Here is a 15,668-nt window from a genome sequence, read left to right on the forward strand (position 1 = left end):
TACAAGGTACCGTTTTCTTCACAAAAATTGAAATATTAGTAGGATGGACTGTTACCCTAGCCCCGTGGATAATAATTCTGGTAGGAAAAGAAAAACTGAACCTGCAAAATGGAAAAGAAATTTGGCCAAAAGACAGAGGTAAGAGCTTATGAGTTGTTAAGTATAGCGCGACCACGAAAGTTTGATTATATGTAGGTATGGATGTATTTATGTGTTAATGTTATTTTACAGTTGGATTTCTTGTTTTAATATTTATTTTATTTAACTGCCTATGTAAATTCGTATTATTTGTTCTAGGTATTCAGCTAAAACACTACCAAAAAGATTGTTGTGTACCCACAAAAAAACGTTTAAGTGTATGTCTCTAAAAATGACTGATATTAAATATTTGTTCGAAACTTTTTATGCGCAGCCAGATAAACAGAAACAAGATGCTATAATACTAAAACATTTCACGCCTATTACCGTAAAGCGTCGCCGTCGAAATAATAACTCAAAATACGCGAACCAAACATTTCAAACCAAGTTTTACATTTATAGCAAATCTGAAAAGACGAAAGTACAAGTGTGTCAACGTTTTTTTTTTTGACAATTTTGCAAATAACGAAGTACAGAGTCCAAAGTACCTATTATGAAGGAATATTACCACGTTGGGAAACTTTTAACAGAAAACAGAGGGGGCGACCATATTTCCATGAAATACACAGCAAAACGAGAAGCAGTCATGAACTTCATCAACAAGATTCCATGTGAAGAGCCCCACTACTGTCGGGGAAATACAAAAAGATATTACCTTTCTTCCGAATTATCAATCAACAAGTTGTGGAAGATGTACAATTCAGAAGCTGCTGATGACTTAATGGTAAAATGTCCTATTTCCGACGTATTTTTAATACAAAATATAATCTTTCATTTCAATTGCTTCACATCCATATACCCATGGTTAGTTGTTTGTCCTTAAGTTTAACTAAGAGATTTTTGAAAACTTCATCTTTTACTATTATGTTAGAATACTCTTTGTCTTTTATATTCCATAAAATACGGTACTGCTCATAGATGTTAAGAAACTCTATTATATCACGCGTGTTCCACTTCATTTTTCAGCTTAAAAATATAAACAATAAACGCAAACAGCACGCCACACAAAACAACACGTAGTTCCAACACGCTAGCTAGTTGGCTACTGAGCGAGTGGAATGTTTTGTGTGTCATCGACACTCGCTTACTCGCTCACTCGCTAGCTTTTAAACTCGCCGACTAGCAGCTCGTAAATTAGCCCAGTGTCATCGAGCCTTTACTTTAATCTTTATAGATCTATCTGTATTTTGTTGTCTTGTTCAGCATAGATCTATTTATTTAAAGATGACTCTACCGCCCGTTTCGCAAAGGTGTTTAGTCGTGTAGAAAGAAAGGGCAAAGAAACTCCACGACACACGTCTTTTAAAAACATTACAATATTCAATTATATAGTAGGTACAATACAATATTAGAATACTTAACTTTGGTATAACCTGCCGCCCTTGTTTGCTCTGGTGTCCAGAACTTCACCCTTTTGTACAAGACTGACTTTACTATTTGAATTATAACACCAGACTATGTTAGACTGAATTACTACACCAGAATGTGTCCCCTCGTCTCGACCGTCTCGAGGTCCTCCACGCGGACCCTCCGTCGAGGTAAGGTACTTTTATAAACACTGCCATCACAAACAAGGCGGGAACCGACTGTGACGTGATCTTAATTATTTATTTTAAGGTTGGTATATTGTACCAACTTAACACAATATTTAATTTACCATAATAATATCATTAGTAACACGTATTTATGGTTTACATATTATTTCACATAATAACTATTGACAACAGTATATTAAATCCAGCGGTATCATGTCAATCCTAGTATAGTGACAGTATTTAATTTACAATTAATAATAATAATTAGTGACATGTATTGATAATTAACTGATAATATTTTAGATATTCTCTTATTCCTTATTTTACATAATAACTATTGACTACTGTATGTTATATGTTAACTTTTTGCTTACCTTTCTTTTAACTTATTTCTTTCTTGAAAGTTTTGAGGGAAATGGATATATTTTTTTACAATGGATGGATGGTTGAGTGCTTCGACGGCCTCGTGTAGACAACGGGAGGCTGAAGGCTGGGACATAAAGGAATTTATGTTCCTGCCACATAATCTCTCATTGCTACCACTCGCAAAGAATGAGCACTTAATAACTGAAAAGTACAAAAATTAAATATAGCTAAGTATATTATAATTTACAGACACATCTGGATAATAGGTACAAAATAGGAAAGTCAATAAATAGATACCTAAAGGAAGAAAAGTTTTACTTACTTTTACTTTGGTTGACAATCCGCGTCTTGGACGCCGAGGCACTTTCATTAGATGTTTTATGTCTTCTAATAAATTGTCAATTAATTCTTCGGACAGTCGGTAATTAAAAACAAAGTCTCTATGCATATTAAATAATAGTAAATTACGAATTTCATTCACTTGTCGTCGACTTTTTATACAACTTAATGAGTACGCTTCTTCCAATAAAAAATTCAACACAAATAAACGAGCCATGCTAATAATTCTGTACTAACTAACCAAATTCAACTAAGAAACTGATTATTTTACTTTAAACAACTTCGTATCACTTAAATCAAACCTTAAATATTAAATATAAAATCACCAAATGCAACAACTCACTCGGAATTCGATAGCTCTCGCATAACTTTATGTTTGACAAGTGGATACGAGCTTCGAGATGACGTAATTCGACAATCGAAGCTCGATTGAAGCAAAGAAATGCGTTACAGAATGCCACTTAAGTCAAATTACTCCTCATTTATTCTAACGAAGTAGTTTATCTCACCGCCGCATTCGTCAATGCGGCGCCACCTGTACTATCGAGTTTTACAGAATGCAAATTATCAAACTCATCGCGAATTCACTTGTCGAATTACGAAAATGGCTTTACAGAATAGCCCTACAGCTCGCTCCGCTCATTTCTCTCCTTTTGCAGTGGAAAACAAAACACAAAACTCTGTGTTAGTGGAAACGCAAATCTATTTTATATAAACGGAGTCCGTCCCACCTAACCATTTCCCGCTCATTACCCTTTCGCGGTGGGAAACCGGCATAATGACGTACACCGATACTTAAGACATTTTTAACTTTAACAATGTTGGAATTAAGGAAAATAAAAATGATTGTCAGAAATTGTCATTTTATTGTCACCTACCGTATATTATATTATGAATTTATGACTTTTATTTGCGTACTTACCATCACTTTCGCCGATTATTTCGGCAATATTATCCCATATTTTGGTTTTAATTCTATTGCTCTTGTACTCAGCGTGAGCTGTATCATATGACACTGGAAAATTGCGCACAGTGTCTATTAATACTTCCGTTAAGTTGTCTGATGATGACATTTTGCTTTAAAACCATCGATGTTTAAAACCAACAGTGGGCCGCGCGGCTTGTTGTGAAAAATTGCAACTGACCGCTTGGTGGCCGCGCGAGAGCACACACCGACGCGGCCGGCCGCCCTCTCATAACGGCACAGGCCGCGTAGGTTTGAATTAGTTCTATAGACTTCGATACTACACAACAGGCCGCAACCGCAGGCCGCTTCTGTCTGTGACCCATAGATAACACACTCTGTGACCGGCCTTATTGAGAGAGCATGGCCACGAAGTCTGCCACCCTACTACTTATGATTTAAATCCAATTGAATACATCTGGAGTGAGTTAGGTGAAACAAAGGGTGGCAGACAAAAACATCGATCAGTCAGAAAGACAAATAGAACAACAACAACAACCGACAAGAGAAGCAATTCGATCAATAACTGCTGCAGACTGGAAAAATGAGGTGAACCATGTTCGGAGACTGGAGGAAGAATATTGGGTTAAAGATAAACCCCAAAAAATCAATGAAAGAGAACTGATTATATCACTTGGAGGTGAAGAAAGCTCTGACAGTGAAACCGAGGAAGACGAAAGAGACAACCCTATTATGTCTGGCGTAGAAGAGTTAGGTGACAATTAATCATTATTAATGGTTAATAAAGGAACACATTATAACATTCCTTTTTTGTTTTATTTCTCTATCTTTGTGCCTAATTTCATCCAGATCCGTTCAGCCGTTTTGTGGTGTGATTGAGTAACAAACCTCCATTCATCCAAATAAAAATAAAATAAAATAATATTTCTTTGCACTCAGTACTTTAAACGTCATTCATTCGAGTCAGGTGTCATGTTAATTCGCACGGATAATACAATCCCAGTCAGTTGAATTTGATGAGGTACGCAGTAGTGATGCCATTGAACAACAAAGTAACTCAATTCCGGATTTATTTGATCCTGATGAAGAGACTTCTGTACGAGATGAGATACAAATTCCGAACCCAATACATAGCGATACTTCAGCCATATCCACACCAGAACCTAGCCCAGGTTCTTTATCCCAGCTAAATTATAACAGACGAAAAAACAAAATATCTGCAACTCTTAGTGTTACTTATCTGTTACTCTTGAAAAAAGACAAAACCGTCAAAATTCTGCGCCAACCGTCGTTAACCCAGGTGAAGCTTTTTTAAAAAGTGTTTCTGAAATTCTGAATCAACCAATTTTGACTCCGCCTTCCATTCATTCTGTAATTCGAATGGAAGAGCGGGGCCGCCCGCCACAAGTACTAGTTTAATACTAGTCACTTACTGGGACGGTCCCAATTTCTATGTTATATGTAAACTTGTTTTTTACCGAAATAAATATTTTTGTATTTTGTATTTGTAATTAATCAAACTTCTGAATCTCCAGCAACCCACTCAAATCAATCAGTCATTACTCCATCTTGTTCATCTATACGACGTGCCTCCCCTTCTCCAACGATGACTACACTGAGATAAGTTAGTCCAAATGATATTTCAGAAAGACGTGAACAAAGTGGATCTCAACTAGGGTTGCCAACCGTACTATTTATAATATATAGTTAGTATTGTACTGTATTTGTAATTACTGTATTTTCAACACCGAAATCTAACAAACTTTATTATTTTAAAAATTTATGAACGTGCTTTTTCGTTAAGTTTGACTGATGCAATAGCTTGTAGCGTAAATCCGAACGTATCTATCTTACTTTACTGCGTTCCGAACTTGTCAAATGTGAATGTAAAATTGACTTTGAGAGCGCTGTCCTGTCTGGCTTGTGTATGATCATGGCGAAAAAGAAAGTTTATTGGAACCATTTAGTGACATTGACGGAGAGACCGAATTAGATTCGAGTGCTGCAATCGAAGCTATTTTGAAAAACAGAATCGAGTTAGACAGCAGAAGCAACCTTATATACGGACGACTAAATCCTTATCAGTGCTGTGCATTCGGTTCTCGACTCTTGAAATTAGTCAAACATTTTGTTCTGTGGACTGCTGTTATGGTTGTCGATGATCCGAATAGCTCAACTCTCGTAGAGTTATCGAACAACAATGACGTACGACTTGTTTCCAGTTCAGCTCGCAGCGAAGAATATTTCCGAGAATTGAAGCATCTGGTCTTCAAAAAAGTCAAAACGATTAGGCTAGACAAGTTCCTCGTAATCCACCTAAGGAACCTGATAGGCACTAATATCTTGTTGAATGCCGACACAAAGAAAAACAAAACAACATAACCCAAATTAGCACATTCGTCGCCTCGAGTAGACCCATGGACCCATCCGGTTAAGGATTCACCATCCACCATCAATCCACCATCCAAATCCACCATCCTAATTGCGGAGACTCTAACTTCAACCGTCAAAAACGCATTTCCAGATAAGAACATAAATCTCTCGACGCCAGAACAAAAGTGTGACAATCACCTGGATCGTGACCAATTTGATTGTAACCGTATACAGGGTGGAATTTTGTAATGCCACCTGAAGGGAAAGTACTCTTAATACTGTAGATAGAAAATTTTACTCAAAGAAAACATTCCTTTATTTTGGAATAGAAAGAAAACTGCATTCAAGAATAATTTTCGAAAATTCGCTTGCCAAGACCGGGAATCGAACCGACTAAAATCTGTAAAAATCACAACGTGTACTTTTATTGCATAGATAGATCGTTAGTATCAATTATAAGGATCAAATCTCTCTAAGAAACTTGATGAATTAAATGAAAGAAAAACCATCCTAACGATCGGTGCAAGAAAAGTACAGGTTGTAATTTTTACAGATTTTAGTCGGTTCGATTCCCGGGTGTGGCAAGCGAATTTTCGAAAATCTTTGAATGCAGTTTTCTTTCTATTCAAAAATAAAGGAATGTTTTCTTTGAGTGAAATTTTCTATCTACAGTATTAAGAGTACTTTCCCTTCAGGTGGCATTACAAAATTCCACCCTGTATATTGTGAAGATGACAGTCATGATAATAGTGAACACACAGAACAAAATCAAGACGGTACGCCATACAACGACGGTACATTGAACAACATTTCAAAAAAGCCAATTACTTCAATGGCCTATCTTGATGAGAAAGAAGATTGGCGTAGCCTTCTATAAAAGGATAAAATACCCGAGTACGGAACCCTCAGTGCGCGAGTCCAACTTGCACTTGGCCAGTTTTTTCACAATAAATGTTCGAAAATTCTGCCCCTCGCCGCACAGTTCGCTGGTTCGGCCGCACCAAGTTCGATCGTCTGTTACTACTATAATACACAATCTGCACCATCTGATGAAATTGGTACGTAGTGTGCGGAATACAGTTCTGTTGCCACTAACTTGAACCCTTGCTTACTCGAGCTTTTGACGGAGTTCTTGTTCTGTCGTATTCTCTCTTTGATAGACGATTTCTTTAAAATAGCCCTAAACAAAAAAGTCTATCGGGTTAAGGTCGGGCGAGCGGGCCGGCCATGCAATCGTTCCGCCTCGACCAATCCACCTGTTTGGGTAGCTCTCGTTTAAATATTCACGAACTGCTCGTGTGTAATAAAGCGGGGCGCCGTCGTGTTGCAGCCACATTTCTGCAATCCTGTCTTCTGGAACCTCAGCTTCATCCAAGATTTGGTTTAAATTATTTTGTAGATAAATATCTAACACCATTCAGCCTTTGTGGCATTTCGTGCACAACCAACTGCTGATTATTTATGCCAGCGCACATGTTAATGCCACACAGATGCTGGAATCGATCATTCCTTATGATATGAGGGTTCGCTCTGGAGTAATAATGTAAATTATGAATATTAAATAGTCCCGTTTTCTTAAAATTTGACTCGTCCGTCCATAAAACTTTATTAAAGAATTGCGGATCCTCTCTGTGGCGTCTTAGCATTTCACTGCAAAATCTTACGCAATCTCTCTACAGCAGGCAGCAAAGCTTGCACCCTTTGTACGTGGTAAGGGTGGGTGGGTTCCAATATTTCTTTGAATAATAAGCTGCACCGTCGATCTTGGAATTCCGAGATTTCGGGATATTTGGCGTTGGCTAATACTAGGATCCATTCTTAATTCTCTCAGTACTTGCTCTTCATTCTCAAATTGTTCCACTGGTCTACCTGATCTCGAAATACGCTGACCGGGCAAGACTCCCGAGTACTCGGTGTACGAGTTATGTACGCGCATGAAGACCCTGTAGTCTGGAAAACGGTCAGTTTGGGTGGCGTCTCCGAAATTCCCTGGCGGCGGCGCGAGCATTGCCTTCGCAAAATCCATAGAGATAATGCATTTCTGCATACTCCTGTTGGGTGTATGCTCTCCTCGCAGCAGCCATTTATCCGCTTATCTAGCCAATCCGTAGCGATCACTACTCGTAAGTCCGAATAACACAGCGTAAGTCGTAGGAAAGCAATCTATCACAAGTCCGAATAACAGCGCAGTCATAAGTCCAAAAAACGAAGCGTAGGTCACAGGTAAGTAAGATCACAAAAAAATACGGAGCAAAAGAATACGTGCGTAGTAACAGGCAGAAAGCGAATTACTAAAGATTAAATAAAATAATAAAAAGGCGGGCGCTTCCCCCGGCCCCACTTCGCCCTCCGCCCCGCTTGTTTTACTTATTGAGGCCGTCAACTTGACTATAGAATAATAGGTCCGGCTTTGGGGTTTTGAAAGTGCGAGCGAATTAGAAAATTGGGTTGCCATTTAGTAATAAAATATGTTTAAAATAATATTTATAATTATTTGAACTAGCAACCCAGACGTCAAATTATCAAATCATCAACTGTCAGACATCTTCGTGACAAATGGCTGATTGCTTGTTGCGTGCAGTTGTTTGTGATTCGTGTTTTAAAATTTAGTTTGTGTTTTATAATATAAACTTATTTTGAACATTCCCTACATTATTTAACGTTGAGTCGAGCATTCTGTTCCTCCGTTATAGTGTTATCGTACTTACAATTAAGTACTATTAAGTGAGAAAATAGACTCCAGTGTTTTATCTTTTGACAACAATAACCCCAATTTTATGTTTGCACCCTGTTTAAAAGAGGAACATCTAAACCCAAATACCAAGCAAAAAATGAAAGTAAACCTGGCTGCACAAGTTTTGAGTCATTCAGTGGCTGGCGGAATTTTCAGTAAAATTTCTGATGGTATGTAATTCACGATGATGATCAACTTTATATTTCACACCTTTTCTACATCGGTCAGTGTGGTATGAGCATGTGCTTTATACCACAAATGTATAGAAAATAAATAATACCTACCAACTCCATCATCATACAATCAAAAATTAATGTCGCTAACCCTTGACTTTTGTCATATTTTCAAATATCTATCTATCTAACATGCACCTCATAATAAAAGACTTTTCCAACCTTCTATCCATTTCTCTTTTTTTTTTCTCTCTCTCGTCTGGCCTTACACTGATTAGTCAATGTCAAGTTTGTAGTTATTTACAAGTTGGGAAAACTATATTATATATAAGTATGGACTTCGTCCGTGCCGGGCGGCGCCCGCCGACACACACGCGGCGCCCCTCTAGAGCGTTTCCCAGTCAGTTCTACCACCAACAAACACCAGCAGAACACAAAAACCAGCCACTTCTAACAAAAAAAAAACACTCCAAAAAGGCACAATCACGCGCGCCTGCAAACGCCACCACAGACGAAGTCCTCCATTTCTCTAAATATAGGACAAAATATACCATTATGAAATTTCTCTTGATACGCTATAGTTTGCAAAGAATTGTTGGTAAAAGAAGCAATGCAATCCAAAGTCGGTCTGACAGAAGGTTTGGCCAGTTTTATCCGCGAGAAAAAAAATATTACTAGTGCTGAATTCATAAAATCTCGCTTAACATAAAAAGATTCCAGATTCAGATTTAATCAGCAATACATATTTTACTTATTAAATGATGCTTTGAGACAGTTGAGTGCAGGCATATTTTATAAATTAAATGTGACGAATCAAACCCAAAAATAACAGCTCAGAAATATTTAGAGATGATAGAGAAGGATGAACTTGAAGGAGATTTAATGGCAAATTTAGTCGATTACGAAATACCGAGCAATTTCGGAAAAAGCCTAGAAGTGACGTCTTATGTATGACCCGTCATTACGGACCTGCCACATGGTTTCTGACTATCAGTCCCGCAGAATGGACTTGGACGGACCTTGGCGAGTATGTTAGGGAAATTAATGGACCCGATGGTAAAAACAAATCTACAAGCGAGTTAGTAGCAATGGACCCCGTTGCAGCATCACGATTTATCGACATAAAATTTAAAGCTCTTTTAGCTTTCCTTACATCATCAGAAGCACCTTTGGGTGAAATAGAACACTATTTTTGGCGGCGCGAATACCAATCGAGGGGGTTGCAGCACTCTTATGCTATGGGTAAAAAATCCCCAATACTTCAATACTCAACAGCGAATGAGGTCGCATGTTTTATCAGTAAATGTTACATGTGCTGTTCCTGATAAAAACATTTCACCAACATTACTGATGGAAGCCAGAGCCTAAAGTGAACGCACCTTGTCTACGACAAGTGATTACAAAGACTATTGTCTATTGTGGATCTGTCAATGTCAATCTATTGTGTCAAGTGTCATCTTGATAAATTGTATTTTCATTGTGAATACAATTTATTTTTAATCTAAAGTCTTTTTTATTTACTAAATTCACAAAATAATAAGTAAATTTAATTCCTACAATTACACGACCGTGTAGTGAAATATCAAACCCATAAACATAAGTCATACTGCCTAAGGAAAAAAAAAACAAAATCAGGTTCCACAACTGTTTGCAGATTTGGATTCCTCCGCCCAGTAACTGAATCTTTAACGATAAAAAATGTAATCGAATCAATAGCTGCGAGGAAAACTTTAAAATCTAATAACAGACTTCATAATATACCCCGTAAAGAAGAATCTCAATATATCAACGACTACAACCCAGCAATCCTTCTCGCTTGGAACGGCAATATGGGACTTGCAGTATGTAGGAGATAAAACAGCTGTATTGAATTATTATATCACTAAATACACGACAAAAAGTGAAAAAAATCACACAATAGACACTTTTGAGAACATAAACTCTACTAAATCTCTTGCCAGTAGGCTCTATAATGTAGGTTCACTTAAAAACGGAATGTGGCGCACTTGAGGCAAGTGATACACTTTTGGACAGATCACACTGATCCGCAGACTACAATAAGATGGCTCGACGTTAATCCGCATCGCAATCGTCGAGTAAAAACTAAAAAAGAAATCGATCAGCTAGAATCAGATTCCAAAGACTTATTTTTCGAATCTTGGGTAAATAATTACTATTCTCAACGGCCTCCAGACTTAGAAAATGTAAAATATGATTTTGCTCGATGGTTTGACGTATCTGCAACTCCACCGTCAGTATCTGCACTGATACACAAATTACCGTCAAATAAATTTTTAAAGAAGCGACACCGGCCCTAATTAATCAATCACTACAGTTATGATGTAAATAAATACCCTGAAAAATATTATTTCTCTCTTTTATTATTGTTTTACCCTTGGAGAGACCTAGCTGTACTTAAATCAGGTAAAAGTACTTACGGTGAAGGGCAGGGGGTACGTCTCGGCACTTGTGGGGAGTACAGTGGTGATTGGGGTATATTTCTCACCAAACCGCAGTCTACCTGAATTCGAAGATTACCTGGATCAACTACGAGCCCAGATCGGCCGATGCCACCCCAACCGGGTGCTAGTGGCTGGCGATTTCAACGCCAAGTCCACGGCGTGGGGATCGCCAGCGACTGATGCACGTGGAGCGGTCTTAGAGGAGTGGGCTGTGCTCACGGGACTTTCGGTGTTGAACCAGAGATCAACCCCCACATGCGTGCGACGCTAGGGAAGCTCTGTTGTGGATATAACATTCGCTGATGCTGCCCTGGGACGCCATGTTCAGAACTGGATAGTGCTCGAAGAAGAGACGCTATCGGACCATCGCTACATTCAGTTTGAGATACTGCCCGTAAATGCAATGATCACGAGCGTGTCAAACCGATCACGATTACCACGTGGTAACCGTCCGCGGTGATCAGTAAAAAATATAAACCGGGAGCTACTTATTAAAGCGGCATTGTTCAGGCCTGGGTAGCCGGGACGCAAATTTGCGATGTGGTCATGCCACGTATCGGTCCTCACCCGCCAAACCATGCGGTATACTGGTGGTCTGCTGAAATAGGCGAGCTCCGCAGAACCTGTATAGCAGCTAGGCGCCTATACACACGATGCCGAAGACGTCATCCTCGCGACGAGGCTGAAGAGGAGCGCCTAATAAATAATTGTGTGAAGTATGCATTGAAAGGGCTTGATGTTGATGTGGAAAACATCGTCATGAAAATTCAGATGGGTTGTTGAAGCCGTAAATGGCATTTTCAAACAAACCTTTAAGCTCCTAAGACATGATTTTTTTAATGTTGCGTCTAGATATGCTATGACAGATTTTATGGCAGCTGCAGCATTAATAAATTAGTTTCACCAACGGATCAGTGATAGGGATGATACAAGCCAAATCTTAGAAATAATTAACGTTGTACAAACGCTGTAATGAACGATGTACAACCAACAATGATCTCGCAAAATTTGGTTTGACAAATAATTTAAATAGAAAACAGTTTATAAATGTTGACATAAACAATGTACCCTTTCCCAGACTAGAATTAAGTGAGTTAATTCTCATAGCTTGCGAGACTTATCAATTGAAAAAGCCCGGTCCTACTATGGGGAGCACATTAGAGGTGATGGTTCATACACAATGGAAGTATAATATGTAGACATGGCCAGCAACCTACTGGATGGTTTTCCGTCCACCGAGAACTCATCTCTATTGCGCGGCAAAATACAAAGCAGACATATTAGTCGAAAAATACTCATAAGATCTCACGAAGTGGACTCGGGCCTTCTTAAACATGTCTTATAGAGATACTTGGCGACGGCCTGAAGAGCCGTATACTCCTCAGTGACTCTTGCAGCGGTCAAAACCGAATACATATAAAACTGACATTGATGCTAAAAACTGTATTATACGATAACCCAATACAAACGATCAGGCTTCGCTTCTGGAAATCAGGCCATAGTTTTCTGCCTAATGACACTGATTTTGGCCAAATCGAATATACTCTAAAATGCCAGTAAAGAGTATGACACACCAGAATACTTATGAAACCAATGCAGGTATACAAAAAGAATAAACCAATGCTAGTTCATAGAATGAGAAACGAGGGCATTTTCAGCACCTAAAAACAGCAACCTAGAGAAGAACAGAAAAAAGGTCACTAAGGTTACCTATAGCTGCTTCAGCTGCATGAGCAATGGGCTTTATTTAATAGAGCTATAGTTCAGTAGAGCTTTCTTTGGTATCTTCCGCTCAGCAGCCCTAAGAAAGTATTAATTAGAGACTTCTTTATGCATTGCTACTATGAACGAACGATATATGACTTCGACTAGTGAGGTCAGGATCTCTTCACTGATGAATAATAACATACTTTAGGCGAAATGGAACGTATCTTGACCTACTACTAGACTGCTGCGGCATTGTAAACGGGAGACGGGAGCCCAAGTCAAGTTATTACTTTGTTAAATATTAACCAATTTTGGATAAATTTAATGTGGTGGTAACAGTGGTGATGTGGTGGTATCTTAAAGTTAAAACAATGGATTCTGAAATCGTAAGTATCTATCATGTACCTATTTGTTATTTCATAAAGTGACACTGTTCTTTGGAAGGAACGCATAAATTCGCGCCTAAACTTTATTTTTATTTCTAGGCAAAAGGCAAGCCTCTTACAAAAGAGGAGTCAAAGTTTTTATTGGACCTTATAGAAGGCACCAAGATAATAACGTCAAAAACCACAAACGCCTACAACAACAAAATGAAAACCGATGAGTGGGTGAGGTTAACCGAGAGGTTTAATTCCTCTGCTACAAATTGCCCAAGGACACCGCAGCAACTAGTAGAACCTTAAAGTTAACAACAATTGATGCAGTGGTGCAACGCCGTGATTCCTTTAAAATAAAAATATTAGATGGATAAGTATTTTAATCCTCTGTTTTGGTGTAGACCAAGTATTCTCCTTTTCACAAGCATATTATGGAGAATCATTGGCCTACACCAAAACAAAAATATATATTCTGATAAAAGCCATTCCATGAATCGATCAGATGTTTTAAATCATATCAAGACCAATCCTTCCAATCCAGTCCCTTCGAAAAAGGTCTTAGAAACATTTCTTTCAAAGGAAGCAACAAATTGGAAAGAATTTCTTCAGGAGGTCAATGACAGTGGCCTTACATGGGAAGATTTAGTCATAGGACTAAAAGGTAAAGAAAGAGAAATAAAAATAAAAAGAAGACATGCAGGTTTCCGCAGCTGAGTTAGTATGCGGGGAGCGGTTGCGCTTACCCGGTGAATTCTTTGCCCCAGCGCCCAGAGCTGATGTAGATCAGTCAACGTTTGTCACGCAGCTCAGACAGTACATGGCACGATTGCGGCCACCGCCGGTTGCAAGACACGGCCAGCGGTCCTCATTTATGTTCGAGGACCTCAAAACTTGTACCCACGTCTGGCTGCGGGATGACACCGTACGACCCTCACTGCATCCACCTTATAATGGGCCGTATAAAGTGGTCCGCAGAACCGAAAAGAACTGCACCATTTTAGTCGGTCCCAGGGAGGTTGTAGTGCGTGTCGATCGTTTAAAACCGGCCTATATCGATGCAGAAACAGCCCCAGCCCTTGTAACCAAGGAACCTCCGGTTCCAGCTAACAAGGTGGATCAACCTCAGCCTAAACTAATTACAACCCGGTCCGGCAGAACTGTCAAGTTCAAGACACCAATTGATGTCTGACTTCATTGTTATATTGTTTTGTCCTATACCTACTTATTTTTTTTGTTTTTTTTTTGTCTCTGTAGGGGGGTGATGTGGCGAAATGGAACGTTCTAACGCTAATGACGTCTGTCACGTTTTGCCGGCATTCGACAAGTGACAGATGTCAATACTAATAACTAAGTTTTCACGAGTCCACAATATAATGGTGACAAAACCATCTATTCCTATAGGTACCACAGTAAACACTGAAGACACACAGATACAATGTCAACGCTAATTGAACTTGTTAAATAGAAAGATCACAATTGGATTGCCTGCAGTGATTTAAAAGTATGTAATTATTTTACTCACAGGCGTAAGCCTGTAACAAGCAATAATATATTATATCTACATGTCCTGTAAAGTAGGCAGACTTATAAAATATTGTTGCTTTTTGTTTGTAAGAGTTACAGAAAATACTTAACTATAAAAGCAATGACTGGTCAGCGAGAGACAACACTGGTAAAATGAATGTTTTTAAATTCATATCTTAATGTTTTACAACACAAATCAAGTAATTATCCACAAAATACCATCCATAGAATATATTTTTGCCAAGGGCCTTACATCAGATTTGTATACAAACCACTTCTTACTATGCTGGAGGAAAGCCTGCATAGAATCCAGGAGGTTACAAAAACTATTGGAATATGGAAAAGATTCTGTTCATGACAGATTTCCTCAAAATGAGTAAGTACCTTTTAAATTCCTGAATTTTAACATATTTGGAAAAGAGTGACATTCATTTGTGACATAAAGACATTTACCATTTGTTGAAGTCAATTCTGATGTAGAAAAAAATATCTTATTACAAAAAACAGGCAATCATGTTTCCATGAAATACACCGAAAACGAACAGCCATGAGCGTCTTCAACTTTCCAATGCGTGTGAAGAACCTCATTACTGACTAACTACAAAAAAAAAATTAGACCTCTGAATTAAGAATCAACAAAGGAAAATGTAGAACAATTAGAAGCTGCCGATGGAAAGATAAAAGAGACCTGTATCAGACGTATTTTCAATACAAAATACTTTCATTTGGCACTCCAAGAACTGATGTAGGTGTTCGCCACAAGGCTTTTAACCACAATAACCATATTTTGCGGAAGCCGCATCGATAGCGGAAGCCATGATGGCAGCACAGAGCGAACTTCGAACTTTTCCAGCATTTTAACCAGAATGTCTTCATCTGGGTATAATACTCACATGTTCGTCATTATTTACAATATTTCACTTGTTTAACATAAAATAAAAGCGGTGGAAATGCTTTGGAGTTCACCATAATTTCTTACAAACGGCAAACCGGCAAGGCAACCGCTATTCGCCAT

General features: G+C 38.5%; 1 protein-coding gene across 1 annotated transcript; it reads left to right on the plus strand.

Annotated features, from left to right (window-relative positions):
• Nucleotides 1–13,823: 13,823 nt before the first annotated feature.
• LOC123876533 lies at nucleotides 13,824–14,318 on the plus strand. The gene has a single exon (XM_045922841.1). The coding sequence runs from the start codon at nucleotides 13,824–13,826 to the stop codon at nucleotides 14,316–14,318; it is 495 nt and encodes a 164-aa protein (XP_045778797.1).
• The last annotated feature ends 1,350 nt before the right edge of the window (nucleotides 14,319–15,668 follow it).

This window comes from Maniola jurtina, chromosome 21, assembly GCF_905333055.1.
Source record: "Maniola jurtina chromosome 21, ilManJurt1.1, whole genome shotgun sequence".
NCBI classification, from domain to species: Eukaryota; Metazoa; Arthropoda; class Insecta; order Lepidoptera; family Nymphalidae; genus Maniola; species Maniola jurtina.